General features: G+C 50.4%; 1 protein-coding gene across 1 annotated transcript in view; it reads right to left on the bottom strand.

Moving 5' to 3' along the window:
* Positions 1-13,870, bottom strand: part of OPRD1 (opioid receptor delta 1) — a 36,080-nt gene extending 22,210 nt beyond the window's left edge. Inside the window, exon 1 of the mRNA XM_032642157.1 lies at positions 13,520-13,870. Within this exon, the coding sequence (XP_032498048.1) occupies positions 13,520-13,734 (215 nt within the window). The 5' untranslated portion in view covers positions 13,735-13,870. The remainder of the gene's footprint in view (positions 1-13,519) is intronic.
* Between the last annotated feature and the right edge of the window lie 7,023 nt (positions 13,871-20,893).

Genomic DNA, 20,893 nt, shown 5'->3' with positions numbered 1-20,893 from the left:
TACAGTTTGCCTAATCTGTACCCTCCCGCCCCGCCCCACGCCTCACCCACCAGGGCCACTCCTTGAGGACAATGGGCAAGGCAGGCCCCATGCAGACCGCTTCACACACATTCTCTCCTTTGACTCACACCCACCGGGAAAAGTGGGTATCAATACATTCCCATTTCGTTCACAGAAGAAACCTATAGCCCAAAGAGAAGAGGTGCTTGTCCAGAAGCACAGGGTGGACAGAACCACGGTCTAAAGTCATGTGTTCTGAAAAGCCCAGGCTTCCCACCTCTAGGCCTTTGGCCATGCTGGGCATCACTTATACTTCCTTCTGCCTGACACACAATAGAGTGTCACTTTTGTTTTATTAATTAATAATTCAGTATTTTATTTTATTTATTTTTTTATATTTTGCGGTACGCGGGCCTCTCACTGTTGTGGCCTCTCCCGCTGCGGAGCACAGGCTCAGCGGCCATGGCTCACGGGCCCAGCTGCTCCGCAGCATGTGGGATCTTCCCGGACTGGGGCACGAACCCGTGTCCTCTGCCTCGGCAGGCGGACTCTCAACCACTGCGCCACCAGGGAAGCCCAATAATTCAGTATTTTAATAACGATAAATCAGTCCTGCTCCATGGCCTCTCCCAATCCCTGGGTGTATGACAAAGTCATTCTTCCACATTTGGGATCAGAGGGTGTCATGAGTTTGACCTTCCTCACGGACGTTCCTTCTTGGACACTGCATGAGTGGGCTCCGGGAATCAAGGCGCCTCAGTTCAAAGCTGATTCTGCCATTTACCCAAGGCTGATTCTGCCCTCAGCAGGTGAATTATCACCTCTGAGCCTCAGTGGCCTCATCTTCAAATGGAGAGAAACATGGTACCAAGCTCAAAGAATTGGGAGAATTAAATGAGATCATTTATGTGAGGCGCTCGGCACAGAGCTGCCCACCTTGTCAGCCCTCAAGAAAGGTCAGCAGTGCTATTTTTGGTATTAAGTCCGACAAGTCAATATGCCATTCTTTGCTGTTGACCTCTCTCGTACCTGGGATGACCAGGCCTGAGCCTGTGGAGGAAGCGTCTTGTGGCCACCTGCCCCTCCCAGCAGGACAGCCCTCTGACCACGTGTGGGTTCTGCTCCCTCTTCACTGGGAGGAATGGAAAATCACTAGATGTGGGGCATTTCCTAGCACTTCAGGAAGATGAGTTTTTGTAACCAAGGGAAACAAATTGCCTCCATCTGTCCTGCAGGGGCATCTGGCCTGGCCGGCAGAAGCAGTTTCTTTCCCTTGGCTTAATCCTTGCCCCTGTTCCCAAGTCCTAGGCAACCAGCCAAAAGGCATCATTATCACCAACAATTTCCTGTTATGGGCCAGGCCCTGTGCTAAGGCCATACACCATCTCCCTTAACTTTTGCCCTCACTGTTCCCCCTGCTAAAACACTTCCTCCTAGCAACTGACCTCTGCTCAATTGTCTCCTCCTCCCCAACCTCCCCACCTACATCTGCAGCCCCGCCACTCTGTCACCATGCCTGTTTCAGATGACTTCATTGCCTATAGGCCTTACATCTATTTCTTTATCGTCTATCTTTTCCCCACTGGAATGTCAGCCCCATGAGGACAGGGACTGTGTCTTGATCATTGTTGCATACCTAGCACCTAGAACTCTGCCTGATACTTAGGAAGAGTTGCTGAATGTATGTTTACCTGCAATGTAGGTGTTTTTCTATCATCCCTATTTCACAGATAAGAAAACAGGCTCTGTGAGGTGAGCCTAAGGGTGGAAAGCCAGCAAGAAGCAGACCTGGATTGGAATCCAATCTCTGAAGGATATGGCTGCTTCACTAGCTGCTGGCCTTGCCCCAGGGAACTTGGGTTCGTTGGGCCTCTTAGGTGTTGTCAGTGGCCCCCAAGCTGGACTGCCTTGTGTAGGAACTAACGTCTCATGCTCCCAGCTACTCCTATTCCCAGCCACCCTTTGGCTCTCCCTTAGCCCAGGTAATCCCAAGCATGGAAACAGATGCAAGAGAAGGCAAGGGGTTAGGAAAGGCAAGTTCCAGTCCTGCCTTGGCCACTGACTCAAAAGGCACAGAATTTCTCCAGGCCTCAGTTTACTCATTTGTAAATCAGAGGGGCTAAACTTGATATACAAGATGGCAGAGGTCAGGGCAATGGTTAAAAGTGCGAGCTCTACTATTTACAATAGCCAGCCAAGACATAGAAACAACCTAAACATCCATCGACAGATGAATGGATAAAGAAGACATGGTACATAAATACAATGGAATACTACTCAGCCATAAAAAAGAATGAAATAATGCCACTTGCAGAAACATGGGTGCAACTAGAGATTATCATACTAAGTGAAGTAAATCAGAGAGAGAAAGACAAATACTATACGATATCACTTATATGTAGAATCTAAAATATGACACAGGGCTTCCCTGGTGGCGCAGTGGTTGAGAGTCCACCTGCAGATGCAGGGGACACGGGTTCATGCCCCAGTCCTGGAAGATCCCACATGCCACGGAGTGGCTGGGCCCATGAGCCATGGCCGCTGAGCCTCCGTGTCCGGATCCTGTGCTCCGCAACGGGAGAGGCCACAACAGTGAGAGGCCCACGTACCGCAAAAAAAAAACCAAAAATAAAATATGACAAATGAACCCATCTATGAAACAGACTCACATGATACTATACATAGAAAATCCTGAAGATGCCACCAGAAAACTACTGGAGCTAATCAATGAATTTGGTAAAGTTGCAGGATATAAAATTAATGCACAGAAATCTCTTGTATTCCTATACACTAACAATGAAAGATCAGAAAGAGAAATTAAAGAAACAATCCCATTCACCACTGCAACAAAAAGAATAAAATATCTAGGAATAAACCTACATAAGGAGGTAAAAGACCTGTACTCAGAAAACTATAAGACAGTGTTAAGGGCTTCCCTGGTGGTGCAGTGGTTGAGAGTCCGCCTGCCGATGCAGGGGACATGGGTTCGTGCCCCGGTCCGGGAAGATCCCACATGCTGCAGAGCGGCTGGGCCCGTGAGCCATGGCCACTGAGCCTGCGCGTCCGGAGCCTGTGCTCCACATGGGAGAGGCCACAACAGTGAGAGGCCCGCGTACCGCAAAAAAAAAAAAAAGACACTGATAAAAGAAATCAAAGATGACACAAACAGATGGAGAGATATACCATGTTCATGGATTGGAAGAATCAATATTGTGAAAATGACTATACTACCCAAAGCAATCTACAGATTTAATACACTCCCTATCAAATTACCATGGCATGTTTTACAAAACTAGAACAAAAAATCTTAAAATTTGTATGGAGACACAAAAGACCCCAAAGAGCCAAAGCAATCTTGAGGAAAAAAAACGGAGCTGGAGGAATCAGACTCCCTGACTTCAGACTATACTACAAAGCTACAGTAATCAAGACAATATGGTACTGGCACAAAAACAGAAATATAGATCAATGGAACAGGATAGAAAGCCCAGAAACAACCTAAACGTCCATCGACAGATGAATGGATCATGCACCTATGATCAACCAATCTATGACAAAGGAGGCAAGTATATACAATGGAGAAAAGAGTCTCTTCAATAAGTGGCACTGAGAAAACTGGACAGCTACATGTAAAAGAATTAAATTAGAACAGTCCCTAACACAATACACAAAAATAAACTCAAAATGGATTAAAGACCTAAATGTAAGACCGAACACTATAAAACTCTTAGAGGAAAACATAGGAAGAGGACTCTTTGACATAAACCACAGCAAGATCTTTTTTGATCCACCTCCTAGAGTAATGGAAATAAAAACAAAAATAAACAAATAGGACCTATTGAAACTTAAAAGCTTTTGCACAGCAAAGGAAACCATAAACAAGATGAAAAGACAACCCTCAGAATGGGAGAAAATATCTGCAAATGAATCGAAGGACAAAGGATTAATCTCCAAAATATATAAACAGCTCATGCAGCTCAATATTAAAAAAAAAAAAACAACCTAATCAAAAAATGGGCAGAAGACCTAAATAGACATTTCTCCAAAGAAGACATACAGATGGCCAAGGAGCACATGAAAAGCTGCTCAACATCACTAATTATTAGAGAAATGCAAATCAAAACTACAATGAGGTATCACCTCACACCCGTTAGAATGGGCATCATCAGAAAATCTACAAACAACAAATGCTGGAGAGGGTGTGGAGAAAAGGGAACCCTCTTGCACTGTTGGTGGGAATGTAAATTGATACAGCCACTATGGAGAACAGTATGGAGGTTCCTTAAAGAACTAAAAATAGAATTACCATATGACCCAGCAATCCCACTACTGGGCATTTACCCAGAGAAAACCATAATTCAAAAAGACACATGCACCCCAAAGTTCACTGCAGCACTATTTACAATCGCCAGGTCATGGAAGCAACCTAAATGCCCATCGACAGACGAATGGATAAAGATGTGGTACATATATACAATGGATTATTACTCAGCCACAGAAAGGAACAAAATTGGGTCATTTGTTGAGACATGGATGCATCTAGAAACTGTCATACAGAGTGAAGTAAGTCAGAAAGAGAAAAACAAATATCGTATATTAATGCATACATGTGGAATCTAGAAAAATGGTACAGACGAACCAGTTTACAAGGCAGAAATAGAGACACAGATATAAAGAACAAACATATGGATACCAAGGGAGGAAAGTGGGGGTGGGGGTGGGGGGTGGGATGAATTGGGAGATTGGGATTGACATGTATACACTGATGTGTATAAAATAGAGAACTAATAAGAATCTGCTGTATAGCACAGGGAACTCCACTTTGCTGTACAGTAGAAACTAACACAACATTGTAAAACAACTATACCACCCCCTCGCCAAAAAAAAAGAACAGACTCACAGACATAAAGAACAGACTTGTGGTTGCCAAGGAGGAGGGGGGTGGGGGAGGGATGGATTGGGAGTTTGGGATTAGCAGATGCAAACTATTATATATAGAATGGATAAACAACAAGGTCCTACTGTATAGTACCGGGGAACTACATTCAATATCCTGAGATAAACCATAATGGAAAAGAATATTAAAAAGAATGTATAGTATAACTGAATCACTTTTCTGGACAGCAGAAATTAACACAACATTTTAAATCGACTATACTTCAATTAAAAAAAAAAAGTGCAGGCTCTGCGATCAGAATAACCTGACTTCAATCCGACTCCAGGACTTTGAGCATGTTATATCAAACATTCTCTGAGCCTCGAGTTTCCTCATCTAGAAAATAAGGGCAACTGCACTCACCTAATAGAGGTCTGTGAGGGTTAAATAGGATAACATGTATACATCTCTAAGCAGAGTGCCTGGCACAAAATAAATGTGCAATGAAGAGAATCATCACCCGTGATTCAACATTCTACGCCCTGGTGAAAACGTTACTTCGGCAGGGGAGGGGAGTGAGGCCATTTCTACCTCTCCCTGTGTCATGTTTATCGAATGGGACTCTTTGACCTCACAGGACTCTGAAGTTTGAGTTCCTTCCACTTATCAAGAAAGACTTGGGAAGCTACAGAAGAAAACATTCTTGCTGCACATACCCACCCCGGCCAGAGACAAAGCTGCTGATTTCTGCAGCTGAACTGGGAGCTCTAAATCAATAGAACACAACGCAGACACCCCACCCCACCCGATGCCTCCCAGATGGTACTGGGGCCTCTGCAGCCTGCAAGATGATAAACTGCTAATTTAAGCCGGGCTTTCTGCTCTACGCCACGATTATCCCTCTTCCTGTGCATATTATGATGTCTGGGTAGCCAATTAGATTTCGAGGTCCCAGGACTCCGAGGTTAATGAAATCATGCCTTGCCCTTGCACAGCCCCCGTCCTCTAAAGTTCAGGCATCATCTGCCAGGAAGGGGAGAAGGGAAATCTGAGATCACAGAATCTGAGAAGCATTCTTGCTCCAGTCTCAGCTGTGGGGAAAGGAGCCTGAAATTATGTATGTCTACCTTTTCTCCACCCAAATCTCCATCGCCAAACCTCCACACAGTGGTTTGCCAGTGCCCTCTTGCATAGCTTCAGGGACAGGAAACTCCCTATATTACACAGCAGCCCATACCTTCCTGAAGAGCTCTGACTGTTAGAAACTTTCTTCTAGAAATAATATGAGATGTGCACAAACATATGGGTTCAAGAACGTTCACAGACATATTATTTAGACTGGCATGATATGAGAAACGATGTAAGTCCCCCCATATAGAAGACATCCATACAATGCAGCTGTCAAAAATCATGTCTTCAAAGAATGTTTGATAACATGAGAATACACTCATAATGGTATATGAAAAGGCAGCTTACAAAATATTATATATGATGTGATCATTATTTCAATGTAGTATGATATAGATGTCATTAAAACACACACACACACACACACACACACACACACACACACATACAAACAAACACAGAGCGAGAGACACAGAAAGAGATGGGAAGGAAATACACCAAAACGACAAAGCTTTTCTCTTTATGGTAGGATTATGGGTAATGTTTGTCGCTGCCTAATCATCTCAGTATTTTCTGAAATAACTACAGTGTTACTTGTGGTGATTTATGATACTGTGTTTATTGTAAAAAAAAAAATGTCTAGTATTGAGCTGACAAAGTTTCCCTGTAGCATCCACCCAATAATTCTAGTTCCTCTGGGGCTCAATAAATGTCGATCAAATGAGTGAGAAGCAAGTCTCACTCCTCTTCTAAACAGACATGATAATAGAAAATATTTAGAGAATACTTACCAAATTCCTGGCTCTGTGCTGAAGTCCTTCACATAAACTTCATGAACTTCTCATAACCACCCTATGAGGGTCTATTGCTACTCCCATTTCACAGATGAGAAAACTGAGGCTCAGAGAGGTTATGTATGTATCTCCCAAGCTCACTCTCTTAGTAAATGTGATCCCAGGTCAGTCTGGCTATGATGTCCAGACTCCCAAGTGCTGTCACCCCACACAGAGGCCTCGGAGGTTTGCAGACAGCAATCTGCCCTCCTCCCCAGCCCTGGTCCTCCCTCCTCTAACTAGACAGCCCCAGCTCTCGCCTCCATTCCCCATGTGTCCCATGGATGGCAGCGGCAGAGAGGATGTGGAGGGGTTTGGGAGTCAGAAGGACCTGGGTGTGCCTCCTTCTGGCTATGAGAAGCTCCCTCGGAGCCTTCCCGCCCTCATCTCTCATACCCTCGCAGGCCTGTCACGCAGCTTGGAGGAGCCTCTGGCACGTGGCAGGAGCGCGGGAGTGACTCCTCTGGATTCTCCCCGGTGTGTCTGTGAGTCACACATGTTCCCCAGGGAATGAACCCAAGACCTGGGAAGCTAGGCCCTGGGCCAGGGCCAGGAGGCTCGGGGACACCATCCAGGGCTGCTGCCCTCCCCACTCGCCTCGCCAGAGCTCATCTGGCCCAGCCTCCTACCTTCTACAGGTCCCACAGCGCTCCGGCTTAGAAAGGAACAACCAAGGCCAGGGTTTCTGGGGCCTGTCCCAGGTCACCCAGCTCTCATCCATCACCCTGAGCTGACCCCTTCCAATCCACCCCAAGCCCACCCACAGCAAATTCGTCCTCTTGAACTCCATTCTGCACAGACTGCTCCAAAGTCCTCTTCCCCATGGCCTGTGACCAAAAGCTCCTTCATTTCCCAGCATGGCTGCCTTACCATGGGCCCCAAGAACCTGTCTAGCACAACTCGAGCCACAGCACGGCCTCTGGCCCCTAACACAGCCACGCTGGGCCGGACTCCAGGCCCCTCTTCCGCCCTCCCTCCCCACCCTCCCTCACCAGAATGACTCCCTCCAATTCCCTGGGGCTGGTCCATGGAGTTCCTCTAATATTTGCACCCTCCCCCAGGAATTCTGGAAGGTCGGTGGGTGCATCACTGGCCCCAGGGCCTGGCCGCAGCTCCACACACAGCAGGCGCTGCTGACAACCACGGTGAGGAGGACACCTGTCTGCAAGGCCTCCCCTGCTTTGGTCCTTATGGCCTCTGCAGCCTCACAGCCAGCCCAGCCCCTGGCTCTCTCCATCCTGCCACGGTGAACTTCCCTGCCCTCTGCAGCTCTGCCATGCGATCATCTGCTGAAGCTTTCTCTGCTTATGCTGTTCCCTCTGCCTGGAATGTTCTGCCCCCCTCTCCGTGGAGCCAACTACTGCTCCCCCTTCACGGCTCAGCACAGACACCTGCTCTGGCTGGGTCATGTGCCCCCCTGGACTCCCTCAGCTCCAGGAAGCTGCAAATGTCCCTGGAGCTGTAACTAACTAGGGGGTCCTGAGGGTACATCAGAAGCCAGAGGCCACGCTGAGGCTTAAGCTGAGAGTCTGGTCAGTGGGAGCTGAGGCTGGACGGGCCTGCCACGGGTCAGCATCAGCAAAGGCTTGTTGAATGAGTGAACATGCAGACGATGCAGGAAACAGGAAAGGACCCAAGGTGGAAAGTGTAGACAATCAGGTCTCATAGCCACCAGCTCTGCCTGCCTGGAGCAGCTGCAGGGGTGCCTGTTAATCTCGGCATTTGACACATACTGAAGGCCTACTATGTGCCAGGTGCTGTGCTATGACCTTCACATTCATGATCTCACTTAATGCTCCCAATAACGTATTCTGATCACCCCAGTTTTGCAAATGCAGAAATGGGGCTCAGGGGAGTTAAGCTGTTTGCCCAAAGCCACAACACTGGGACATGGTCGAGCGGGGATGGAGACCAGCATGACCTGACCTCCAGCCATGAACCTTCACCACTGCACTGTGTCACCTCACTGGGATCTCTCCTGGCCCAGGAGCCCTGCGTCCGCAGACCCCAATCAGGACAAGAGAGGGGAGGGAGACAAGAAGGCAAGGGCTTCACGCTGCGTCCCCAAGAGCAGGACGGGAACTCAGAGCTCTCACCCTGAGCACTTGTCCCAGCAACCCCTGGCACCTCGGTAGTAGACAGAGGGGACACCCAGAACCCTTACTCACCTGTCACAGCCCCGCCCCACACCAGGCTGCCAGGCCCAGCCTCCGCCCCCTGCTCTGTGCTGCAGTCACCTGGGATGGGAGGGAAGACACGATGCTCTACCAACGTCGTCTTGTCATCTTTAAGATGAAGGTGCCTCTGAGGCAGGTGCTACGATCCACATTTTATAAATAGAGAAACTGCGGTGCAGAGTGGCCATCCACCCTGCTAAGGATCTTAGCAGGTGGCAGAGCTGACATTTGATACAAGAGTCAGAAGAGACGCCAGCCCAGGAAGAGCTCAAGGGGCAGAGAAATGCATAGTCTGAAACAGAGCCATGAAGAGGCAGGCCGGGCTGGTAAGAGGCAGGGAGGCCCGGCGGGGGTGATGGGGGTGGTGAGAGACACAGCAAGGTGCAAACCTGCCGAAACCAGGGTCAGGGAGAGGTGGAGGCCGGGGTCAGGGCAGGCGGACAAGAGACCAGGTGGAGAAGCATTGACTCCAATCTCCTACTGGACTCAGGACAGGCAAACTGGGAAGCCCTGAGCCACGTAGAGGGAAGATGGGGTCACCCATCAGAGATGCGGGGGTCCTTAAGCCCTTCACACTCCACCCTGCCTAGAGGGCCGCCAATGGGGACTCTGAGATGCCAGCCCTGCTCAGGGTACGACTGCACCCAGAAGGAGGGGTTGTTGGGTGTCTGCTCTAAAGACCCACCAAGTCAGCACCCTGGCTGAACTCACCCTGCAGGAGTAAGGAGTGTCTGCCTGGGGACCACACATCCCCAAAACTCCTGCTCACACTTCACGGAACCCTCAGGAACCACAGGCTGTTTGCTCAGAGCGCAATTCCCAGAGGCCCCTCTCATGTATCCAGAAGGATGAGTGGGCTTCTCAGGCGGGTCTGTGGATCAAGGAGAGGGTCAGAGTCGCGGGGGGAGGAGGGAACGGAGAGTGCTTTGTGCTCTGGGATTCTGAGATACCCGTGCTCTGTTTTTTCAGCCCCTCATCCATGTCAGGCTTCCCGTCACAGGCTCTTCCCTCACCTTTTTACTTAGTTACCCCCTCCTCATCCTTCAGCTCCTCAGAGGCCTTCCCTGAACTTCCAGACCGGGTGAGACCCTCCCCGCTTCGGGGGCTTCCCACAGCTCCCTCATACTCTTCCACGTCCCTCACCACGGCTACAAACTTAAATCCGTTGGCTGGCCGGCCGATGAATGTCTATTTCTCCCAGACCTGAGCTCCATGAGGGCAGGGACGGGGGATTTTCTTCCCCACCATCATATCTCAGCATCTAGCACAGCGCATCCATAGGATTTTTCTTGAATGAGTTAATTCTTTTCATTCCTTCACATAGAGACCCTCCCTGTTCTCAAAGGACTTAAAAGGCTCAGACACAACGTGTTATTTAATCCTCGCCACAACCCCAGATGCATTGCTGTTACTTCCACTTTATGGGTGAAGAAGTGAACTTCCGAAAGGTGAAGTCACTAGTCCAAATACACAGCAAGTAAGTGGCTTTGAATCAGGATTTGCCCGTTGATGCATCTGACTTCAGAGCCCCAGTTCTGCCACTACACCTCCCTGCTTTTCTGCCTCAGTGGTCCTCTGGATCTTCCTTTGCAAACCTTCCCCTGCTCCCCAGATAGGTTCAGCTCAGGACTGACAGGCAGCTCAGGACTGACATTCATTCAATCACTCATTCATTCAACCAGTCAACTGAGTCACTTATTGGTGGGGCTGGGCTCTGCATGGGGTGTCAGGGAACCACAGATACACCAGAGGCTTTTCTCCATCCTGGCTCCCCTCCCTGCACTGCTCTTGGGACTTTGCCAGCAGAAGCCAAGCCCCAGGCAGCTGCCCTGTCCCTAGCCTCCCTTTCAGTGGGGAAGGACTAAGTGCAGGGGCCCGTCATTCCCCTCCCCAAGGACGGTGGCCTAAAATACGTGTGCTGAGTAATGTGTAGGCTCATCGTCCTTTTGTCTCCATCATTCTCTGAGAATCCTAGGACAAGAGGAGGGACAGGATCCTGCCCCCGCCTTCCATGCAATTCTTTGTCCCCTATCCCAGGCAGCTCTGGAAAAAGTTCTGGACAAGACCAGGGTTCTACTCTGGGTCTGGAGCCAGCTGTGGGACCTAAGGGGGACAGGCCACCGTGCCTCCCTCTGAACTGCAGACTCCTTACCTGTAGAATGGAGGTGACAATGAAGGGGATGCTAATACCTATCCCACAGGGTTGTAGGTGAGGATTAAATCAGTCGGGCCCAGAGATACAGTGATCACATAGATGGCTGGCCCAGGAAATATCTTAGCAACACAGGGACCTGAGGGGCCAGCTATGCTGCTTCCAAGATGCATTTGACAATGTGATTTGGGGAAGCTTGGCTGGAGTACCCTAGCAGGCAGAGCCCAGGGCCTGCCCTGAGTGGACCCTCAGAAGTGAGAGGCCCTCCCCCGGCTCAGTGGTAGTGCGGGAGCTGTGCTCATCAGCCCACCAGCCAGAGGCCCCAGGAAAGAGACCGGAGATGGAACCGAACACACTGACACTCAGCTTTCCCCAGATCAGAGCACGTAGAGCCCCCCTAGAGAGCGCAAGTGCCAGGAACCTGGGACTCCCTGAATCAGAGCTACTCCCAGGCCCACCTTAGGACAAGCGCCCCCTCACTCTCCTCTGTCGTAGGCACTGGATTCTGAAGAATCTGGAAAGTTACTCATCCGCATCATACACACAGCTTCCACTTATTGGGTCCAGGCACGACGCCAGCTGCATTATATATGCTCGCTCAGTGACACCTCACAAAAACCCTGTCAAGGAAGCTTCTATTATTCCCCCATTCTATAGATGAAGAAACTGAGGCTCAAAGAGACTAAGTGTTTTACCCAAGTCACAGAGCCAGTTCGTGGCTGGGATTAACACTCAGGTTGACCCAAGTCTACAGGCCACACTACTTCCCGAGGGTAAAGTGGGGAGCATCACCGACAAAAATGCGAAGCAAAGATCAATCCTGCCTGTGCTTGGGGGAATTTTCCCACTGTGGCTGGTGATGAGTCACTGAAAGCACAGGACGTTCTTGTGCCCTCCACTCTTCCTGGGGGAGCAAAGCTTCCCCTGGAGTCATCGACGCCAAAGCTCCCTCAACACCCACACACCAACGCAACTCTCCTGTATACTGCACCCTGCCCGGCAGAGACCCCTTACTCTGGAATTCATACTCCCAACTGAGGAAATTGGGTCTCTATCCCTCAGACAGGGAAACTGAGGCAGATGGGGCAGATGGTGGGTCAGGGGGAATGGGCCCCCAATGTGATAGGCATCAGTGACTGCACCAAGACCACAGTTCACATCTCCCACCTCAGAATCCACAATCTGCCCTGTGCCTTCTGCCCGGCTTGGTGACACCAGAGCCCAGAGACGTTCAGGGTTGTACTCTTGGTCAACCACCGTGGATGACCCATTTCCAACTAACAGTAAATACCCGGGCATCTTTGTTGTTATAAGGATAGGAGTTTCCTTTCAATTCTTTTTGCCAGTGTCTGCACTGACAGAGCTGGGTCAGGAAGGCTCCTTTTGGACAAGCCAGTGATGTTTTAGACTCTCTGAGAAGGTCCCCGCACTGAACATAGATACCAAGAAGCGAACTTCACTTCCTCAGATGAAAGTACAAACTCCACTCCAGCCCAAACAAATCACTTTTGTCTTTTCCAGAAAACAAAAGACTGTTAGAGGAGAGGAGGAGAAGGTGAGAGGGAGCATTTGTGAGGAGGATCTGAGGTCTCTCTGAATCACGTCCAGAGCCATGGACTAGAGGGCCAGTGGGGAAGGAAGCAGAGAGCGACTAGCTGGCCCACTGTACCCAGGAACCATGGCTACCCCTTAACAAACGCACACACAGGTGCACAAACACAAGTGTCCAAAGCCACTCTGGATGCTCTCCTCCTCCGAGGGTTTCAGGGGTCTGACAAGAAACAAGTCACACTGTCACGTGCTCCTACAGAGAGAATCACAAACTGACAGTGTGAGACAGCACACACACCAACACTGGGACCCCAGCAGAAGATCCCCAAGTACGACTTGATAAGTGCCCCCTCAGCACGATGCAGTCAGCCCACACACTGCTGTCTCCCAAGAGGCCCATGGCACTTCCGGCATCTCTGCCCACCCCTACCAGGTTTTTGGAGGTCCAAACACACATCTGTACTGTCACAAACAAAATCACGCACTCACAAACTGTGACAGACACACAACTGTCGCCAAACTGTCCCACATAGATTGATAGAGATATAGGGGATGCCAACAGATGATCAAATGTTATTAGTTAAACGCGGGAGCGCACACACACACACACACACACACGCACGCGCACGCGCGCGCCAGCGTCCCCCTCGAGATGGAAGTGGTCTTTCCACTGAGCCCCGGGCGCCCCCTTCAGGAAGTGCGGAGGCCCCGGGAGTGCGGGGTTTGAGGTCAGGGTCCCAGGTCCGTAGTCCCCACCCCACCCCGGGGCATAGCCCGACGCACCAGCCCGCAGCGCACTCACCGGACGATGCCGAACATGACGAGCACGTTGCCCAGCAGCCCCACGGCGCACACTGCCGAGTAGAGCGCGGTGATGGCGATAGCCAGGGCGAGGGACGAGGCGCTCCGTGCTGCCGGCGGCCCCGACGCATTGGCGCCCGCGCTGGGGAAGGAGTCCGACGCGTTGGCGAGGAGCAAGGACCGCAGCTCGGCGTCGGGGGAGGGGGCCGGTTCCATGGCGGCCAGGCGGCCGGCGCCGCGTCCCTGCCCGCCGTGCGCCCTGGGCGCAGAAACCCGGTGCGAGCGGCGCGCCAAGGGACGAGGCCGCGGCCCCGACGCCGCCGGCCGCTGCGCCCCGACAGCCCGGCTATCTCCGCGCCCCCTCCGCCCGCCTCGCCGCCCGCACCGGCCCGGCCCCCAGCTCCCGCCCGCTCTCCGAGCCCAGACCGCTCTGAGCCAGGAGCCGCTGCGGGCTCCTCGGACGCGCCCGCCGCGCGCACCACGTGGCCCGGAGGCGGCAGCCAGTCTGCGCCCGCTACCGGGGGCCGGGCATTGCACCACCAACTTGGAGTGGAGCCAGGGAAGCTACCCACTCTCTCCCTGGGGATGTTCTGCCGGCTCGGTTGCGCCCCCACCCCAGCTGGGACTCACTTCTGCATCCTCTGCCGCTTGGGGATTGGAAGGACCTCTATATGAATCCCACCTCCCACTCCTGCACTAACAGAGTGACCTGGAGCAAGTCACTTAACCTCTCTCACCTTCATTTTTCTCTTCTGAAAAATGAGGATAATCGCACCACCTCCTTCAGAGGGTTGTTGGGGAGATTAGTAAGATGATGTGGGTAAAGAACTTAGCTCAGTGCCGGGTACACAGTAAATGCTCCGTAACTAACCATTACTATCCATGGCTTTCTTTTACTCCATTCATTTGCTCAACAGATCTTTTTTGGGTGCCGAATATAAGAGCCAGGTACTACTGGGGAGCCACTAGTGCATAAAACCAGATGCGGCCCCTGCCTCCTTACAGCCCACTGGAGGAGACAGACATCAATCCCAGGACCATACTGATGAAGATACAGTTACACAGGAAAAGTGAAAGAAAGCAAGGCATTCCTGTGGCAGGACCTACAAAACCCAGGGGTCAGGACAGCTTCCCTGAGGAAATGACACCTAAGGTAAGATGTGAAGTGTGAGGAGGGACTGACTTAGGGAAAAACTAGGGAAGAGCATGTCAGACAAAGAAGCCACATGTGCAAAGACCCTGTGGTCAGAGAGATTTAAAGGCCAGAAAGAGGAGAAGGCAGAAAGGGAGTGTGGGGAGAAGGGGATGAGGTGGTGGGCAGGGTCTCAAAGACCACCTTACAGATCACTCTGGCTGCTGTAGGTGCAAATGGAAGGGGGCTATTTCTGACACCTTCTCCCTAACCTGACCAGCCCAGACCCAGAGCCATCCTCCTTCTTGGGACTCCTGTCCTTCCCAGAACATTCTCCCTACTGTTCCAGCGCTGTGCTGAGCCCTTTATCCATGCAGCAACACTTTGGCGTAGATTCTATTATTAGTGTCCCCAGTTTACAGACGAGAAGACTAAATTACCCCATATGGTAATTATTTCTATCCAAGTTTGTTTTCTCCTTCGGAAGACCAGACCTGATTGATCCCTGGACCCAGTGGAAGGCTGGGGTCATAGTGGGTGCTCAGGAAATACTTGTTGGATGAATAAAAGTCCCAAGGGGAATGGAATGGGACAATATTGGGGCTCCTGGGCTCTGGGGTGACACTCTTGGCCCTGTGAGTGGCTGGACAAGGACCCCTCATTCACATCACTCTCTGGCTTGAGTCATCTGTCCATATGCAAGGCTCTTACCCTTTCCCAGAGAGAACAAAGACAGAATTCCCAAGTTCACCCTCTGTCCATTCTCTTTGCCCCTCCCAGCTGCTGTCCAAGCCCCTCTACAAGCTACAGCAGACTCCCCACCCCAAGGCTGTCCCACCCAATCATCTAAGGACTCGTCAGACTGGTGATTTTTGCTCTGTGGTCACATATGCTGCCAAAACTCTCTCCCTTGTCCCAAAGGGGCTGCTATCCACAGAGACTCTTCTGGTGCCAGGGGAGAGACATTGAGACAGGAAGAAGGAGGGCTATTTTACTAGAGTCCTGGCCCCCTCCCAACCCCTCCAACAAGCCAAAGTTTTTCCAACTTCAGGACATTTGCATATTCTATTTCTTCCACTTGGAAGGCTCGGCCATTTCCTCAGGCTAAGTGCTATTCATCCTTCAAGTTTCAGCTTAAATACCACTTCCTCCCTGAAAGCTTCACTGACTGCCCCCCACCCCACACACACACGCAATTAGACCAGGTGTCCTTGTTATTCTCATAGCGTCCCGTACCTCTTCCTTACAGAATTCCCCACATATTTATTTGGGCAATCATTGGATTTGTGTGCATCACGTCTACAATAGGTCTTGTGCACTTCCGTACCTCCACCTTAGTGCTTGATGCGTGGTTGACTAGAAAGCTCAGTTCCAACTTTGGTGAGCTGCCATTCTGATGAGGGAGACACAGCATTTATAGCTTCATATAGGACCTAGGAATTCTTTTAAGCAACTAAAACCCTTTGCATCAACTCTGCAATCACATCTTATTTGGAACTGAATTGCAGATCTTCCTCAATTACAATGGGGTTACGTCCCAATAAACCTAACGTCAGTTGAAAATATCATGGTAAATCAAAAATGCATTTAATACACCCAACCTAACGAACATCATAGCTTAGCCTACCTTAAACATGCTCAGGACACTTCCATTAGCCCACGGTCAGGCAAAACCATCTAACATCAAGCCTGTTTTATAAGCACGTGTTGACTATCTCATATAATTTATTGGATACCGTACTGAAAACCAGCACGGTTGTGTGGGTGCGGGATGTTGTAACTGGTTATTTGCTGTTGGGATTGCCTGTCTGACTGGGAGCTGCGGCTCGCTGCCACTGCCCAGCATCACAGGAGAGAACCATACCGCATATCACAAGCCTGGAAAGGATCAAAATTCAAAGTATGGTTTCTACTGAATGTGTATCAGCTTTGCACTATTGTAAAGTCAAAAGATCATAAATCGAACCACCGTAAATCAGGGACCATCTATACTAGTTCCCTGCTCCACCACCCCCCACCCTTGGCTTCTGGCTGTCACCAAGCAAGTCTGTCCTCACCCCTTGGCGTTGCATTTGGGGCCCTCCCCTGTCTGGTCCTAACCAGGGTTTATTGCCGCCCTCTTCTGACTCCACCCCTAACCCCACCCTAATCGCATACCCCAGCCATACTGGGCTGAAGAGAATTTTTTTTCATTGTATTTTTTTCATTGTATTTACATTTCATTGTATTTTTGAGTCCCTCCTGGGTAAGGAAATGCTATGGTGGAAAGCCATAGCTATGGTGGAGGCAAATGACAGAAAAAGAGTTTCCCTTAACTTCTCTGAGTCTTAGTTTTATCATTCATAAAGTAGAGAAGGGCAGGATTTGGGTGAGGATCTGGTGAAACGACAGATGCTCTTCCAGCGGAGAAAGGGCTGCAGGAGCACGAGTTACGAAACCTGGAGCATCTTAAAGGAGCTCGCAATCAAGAAGCTGTGACAGATATGTAAATGACCAAGTAAAGAGCGACATAATTGCTAAGAGAGCACACGTGCTGTCATGGGCTGTGCTTCTTCAGAGTTTGCTTGCCGAAAGGCAGCAGTCTGCAGCCTGGAAGAGGTTTCTCACCAGAACCCAACCCTGCTGGCACCTTGAGACGTCCAGCCTCCAGAACTGTGAGAAATAAATGTCTGTTGTTGATAAGCCACTCAATTATGGTACTTTGTTATAGCAGCCCCAAATGACTAAGGAGCTGAATTCCTCCCCCCACCCAGGACATTGGAAGGACACATGGAGACTTGAAAGGCATCTAAAGGGGTTTCCCCAATGGCCTCCCAAAATGAATACTTTGACGAGATCAACCCTTACCCGAATGTGAGTGTTCTAGTCTATTTATCTTTATTTTTAATTTTTTTTTTTTTTTGCGGTACGCGGGCCTCTCACTGTTGTGGCCTCTCCCGTTGCGGAGCACAGGCTCCGGACGCGCAGGCTCAGCGGCCATGGCTCACGGGCCCAGCCGCTCTGCGGCATGTGGGATCCTCCCGGACCGGGGCACGAACCCGTGTCCCCTGCATCGGCAGGTAGACTCTGAACAACTGCGCCACCAGGGAAGCCCCTAGTCTATTTATCTTTAAAAGACAGTCTCATTTCTGTGGTCACAACTCATAAATAATCCTGTTGGTTACCATTTAGAGAGAACTTGCTGTGTGCCACGCACGGGGCCAAGTGTTCTGTGGCTTATCTCATTTAATTCTCGGCAGCTCTAGAGGTGTGAGGTCTTTCTACTGTTATTCCGTTTTGCAGAGGTTAGGTTACGTGCCTACACCACAGCAGGGATGCCAAGCCAGGTCTGTGTGACCCGCCCAAAAGCCACTCCTGACAACCACACTACTGCCTCTCAGAGCAGATCCTAGAAAGTCATCACCCCAAAACACACCAGAACCCATGGCTGCTGTCTCTGTTCAGCAGTTTCCCCGTGTGGAGGGCGATGAGTCACGTGAACTCAGGGGATTCTTGAGTCCGTCCCTGCCCTTGGTGGAGCAGAGAAGATGCAGCCCTCCATGCCTGGGCTGCCAAACGATTCCATTTTCCTCGACCCCATCCTTGACTTCAGATTAGAACAAAAACAAAAATGGATGGGGAATCCTGGGCCAACCCAGGGCATCAGAAGGCATCAGTGGTAGAGAAACAGAAATTTTCTGAAGGAGTCGGAGCAGAAAGGAACTCCCCGGGGAAGCTATTAACAATTTAGTACGTGGGACTGTGGCTCCCACCTGCCAAAGAGACACTGCCTGATGGAAATAGTGTGGTGCCTCTAAGTGAGTGAGTGAGCGAGCGAGCAGCTCCCCTGGGTTGCCTTTAGTCTGGCTCCATCTGCAAGCCCCAGGAGGAGGAAGGACCGTAGCAAGAACCATAAAATAATAACCACTTGCATTTGCAAAGTACTTTTGACTTTCCGGAGCGCTTCAAAATTGATGACTTCATATTATCTTGACCCCATCTGGATAATGGGAAGGTCAGGTTTCATTATCTTCATTTTATAGCTAGGATGACAGATAGCTAGAGAGCCTGGGTGAGATGATTTCATAGCAAGCCAGCGAAGGAAATAGCGTTGGGACCTTCTGTCTAGTTGCCCAAATCAGAAGCCTGAGGGTCACCCTTGACCCCTCTCTCTTCCCTCCTCCAAACCCCCACCTCTAGGTAATCACCAAGTCCTGTGCATTCTTCCTAATAACCCGTGAATCCTGCCATTGTTCTTTGTTTTTACTACTGTCTGCCTAGTCTATGCATCATCATTTCTTGCTGAAATTATTGAAATAGACTGAAATTGAGCCCCTGCTTCCAGGCTCACTGCCTGCAAGCAGAAACGTGGCTGCAGGATTCTTCACACGTGCACCTCTCTCTGCCTTGCTAGCCTCTTGTACCACCTTCCCCTTCACACGCTATGTTCCAGCCAAAATAAACTCCTTATGGTTCTCCCAATAACCTGCTTCTTTCACATCTGTGTTCATCTAAGTAGTTAAGAGTGGGGCTTGGGCTTCCCTGGTGGCGCAGTGGTTGAGAGTCCGCCTGCCGATGCAGGGGACGCGGGTTGGTGCCCCGGTCCGGAAAGATCCCACATGCCGCGGAGCGGCTGGGCCCGTGAACCATGGCCGCTGAGCCTGTGCATCCAGAGCCTGTGCTCCGCAACGGGAGAGGCCACAACAGTGAGAGGTCCACGTACCGAAAAAAAATAAAAAATAAAAAATAAGAGTGGGGCTTTGGCGTCAGACTGGTTGGATCGAAAATCCCAGCTCAGCAACTCACTATTTGCACGTCCTTGGGCAAGTTCCTTAACTTCTTCTGAAAGTTTCATGCGGTGGGAACAGCAAAAGCGCCTGCTTCATGGAACCTGGCATGTAGGCAGTGCTCAGTATGTTAGCTATTACTGTGACGATGGCGCCTCTGCCTGGAATACTCTACTCCAGGCTCCCAAGCCCCTTTGTCACCTAACCTACTCCTACACCCCCGCCCCGTCTCAACTGAGATATTGCTTTCTTCCCTCCTCCCTCAGATTAATTTCTATCACATATCGTCCGCTCTCTTGGGGCTCATCTTCCTCCCAGAAGCATAGTCAGGTCCTGAGTTCCTAGAAAACTGTTCCACCCAGATGTTGCCGGGAGGCCTGGGTCTGTCAGGAAGAGGAGGGAATGGAGCTGGAGAGAGAGGGTGGCCAAGGCAGGATACAGTTTGATTCTTTGAGAAGGGAAGGACAGAGGAGGTCGTAGGTTCCTTGAGTGAAGATTTTAATGGTTAGTAAGAGCCTAGAAATTTTCTTTTTCTTTTTCTTTTTGGCCGCGCTGCGGCTTCGTGGGGATCTTAGTTCCCCAGCCAGGGATTGAACTCAGGCCACTGGCAGTGGAAGTGCAGAGTCCTAACCACTGGACCACCAGGGAATTCCCATGGGCCTGGAAATTTTGCAATAAGTTCGGGGTCAAGAGAGCAGAGATAGAGTCTCTTGCTTTCGAAGGGACCCCTGGGGCTTGGACAAAAGCACCTCAGAAGGAACCTGAATGGACCAAATGCCAAAGGCTTTGCCCCATGTTTCCTAGATCAGGCAAACCTCAGGCAGAAGGACTAGATGACCCCCTGGCCTGCCCTCCAGTGACTGACACTGGATTTTCCCACAACCCTAGTGGATGGGGGCCGAGGTAGAGTTCATTTTATTTATTTTTTTTTTAATTGTTTTTTTTGCATCTGAGTGTCATGGAGGAAATGCATATGCCTGTTAGAGGAACCATCCTGAGGCCCAGACCAGGCATCAACAAAAGACAGATGAAAATTACCCTCTTCAGAAGAAGAAAGGTGACCTGGAGAAATTGAAGCTGCAAAACCTCCCTCCTCCTCCTTGTGCCTGGGATTAACCCCCTGTCCAGACACTGTTAAGTCTGCCCACAAGCCATGTCCTCCCTTTAGTTCCTGCAACCCGTAACCTGATCAGGAGGTAGGGGTATTCCCTTGATCTGGGGTAAGGGAGCCCTTTCCCTGCCTCAGGGGATGAATTGGCCTAAATGAATCATGGTAATCTGTGGTAGATTGCAAAACGGTCACAATTCTTCGTTACTCTCTGCATCTATGCAGCTCTCCCCATCAAGCAATGGAATCTATTTCACCACCCGTGTACCTGGCCCAGCTTGTGACTTGCTTTGCCCATAAGAATACGATGGAAATGACAGTGGACCAGTCCAGAGTCCAGGCCACAGGAGGCCTTGCCCTCTTCCACCC

Source organism: Phocoena sinus, chromosome 1, assembly GCF_008692025.1.
Source record: "Phocoena sinus isolate mPhoSin1 chromosome 1, mPhoSin1.pri, whole genome shotgun sequence".
In the NCBI taxonomy this organism is placed as follows: domain Eukaryota; kingdom Metazoa; phylum Chordata; class Mammalia; order Artiodactyla; family Phocoenidae; genus Phocoena; species Phocoena sinus.
Note: the sequence above shows the minus strand (reverse complement) of the source record. Positions and strands in the feature narration are given on the sequence as shown.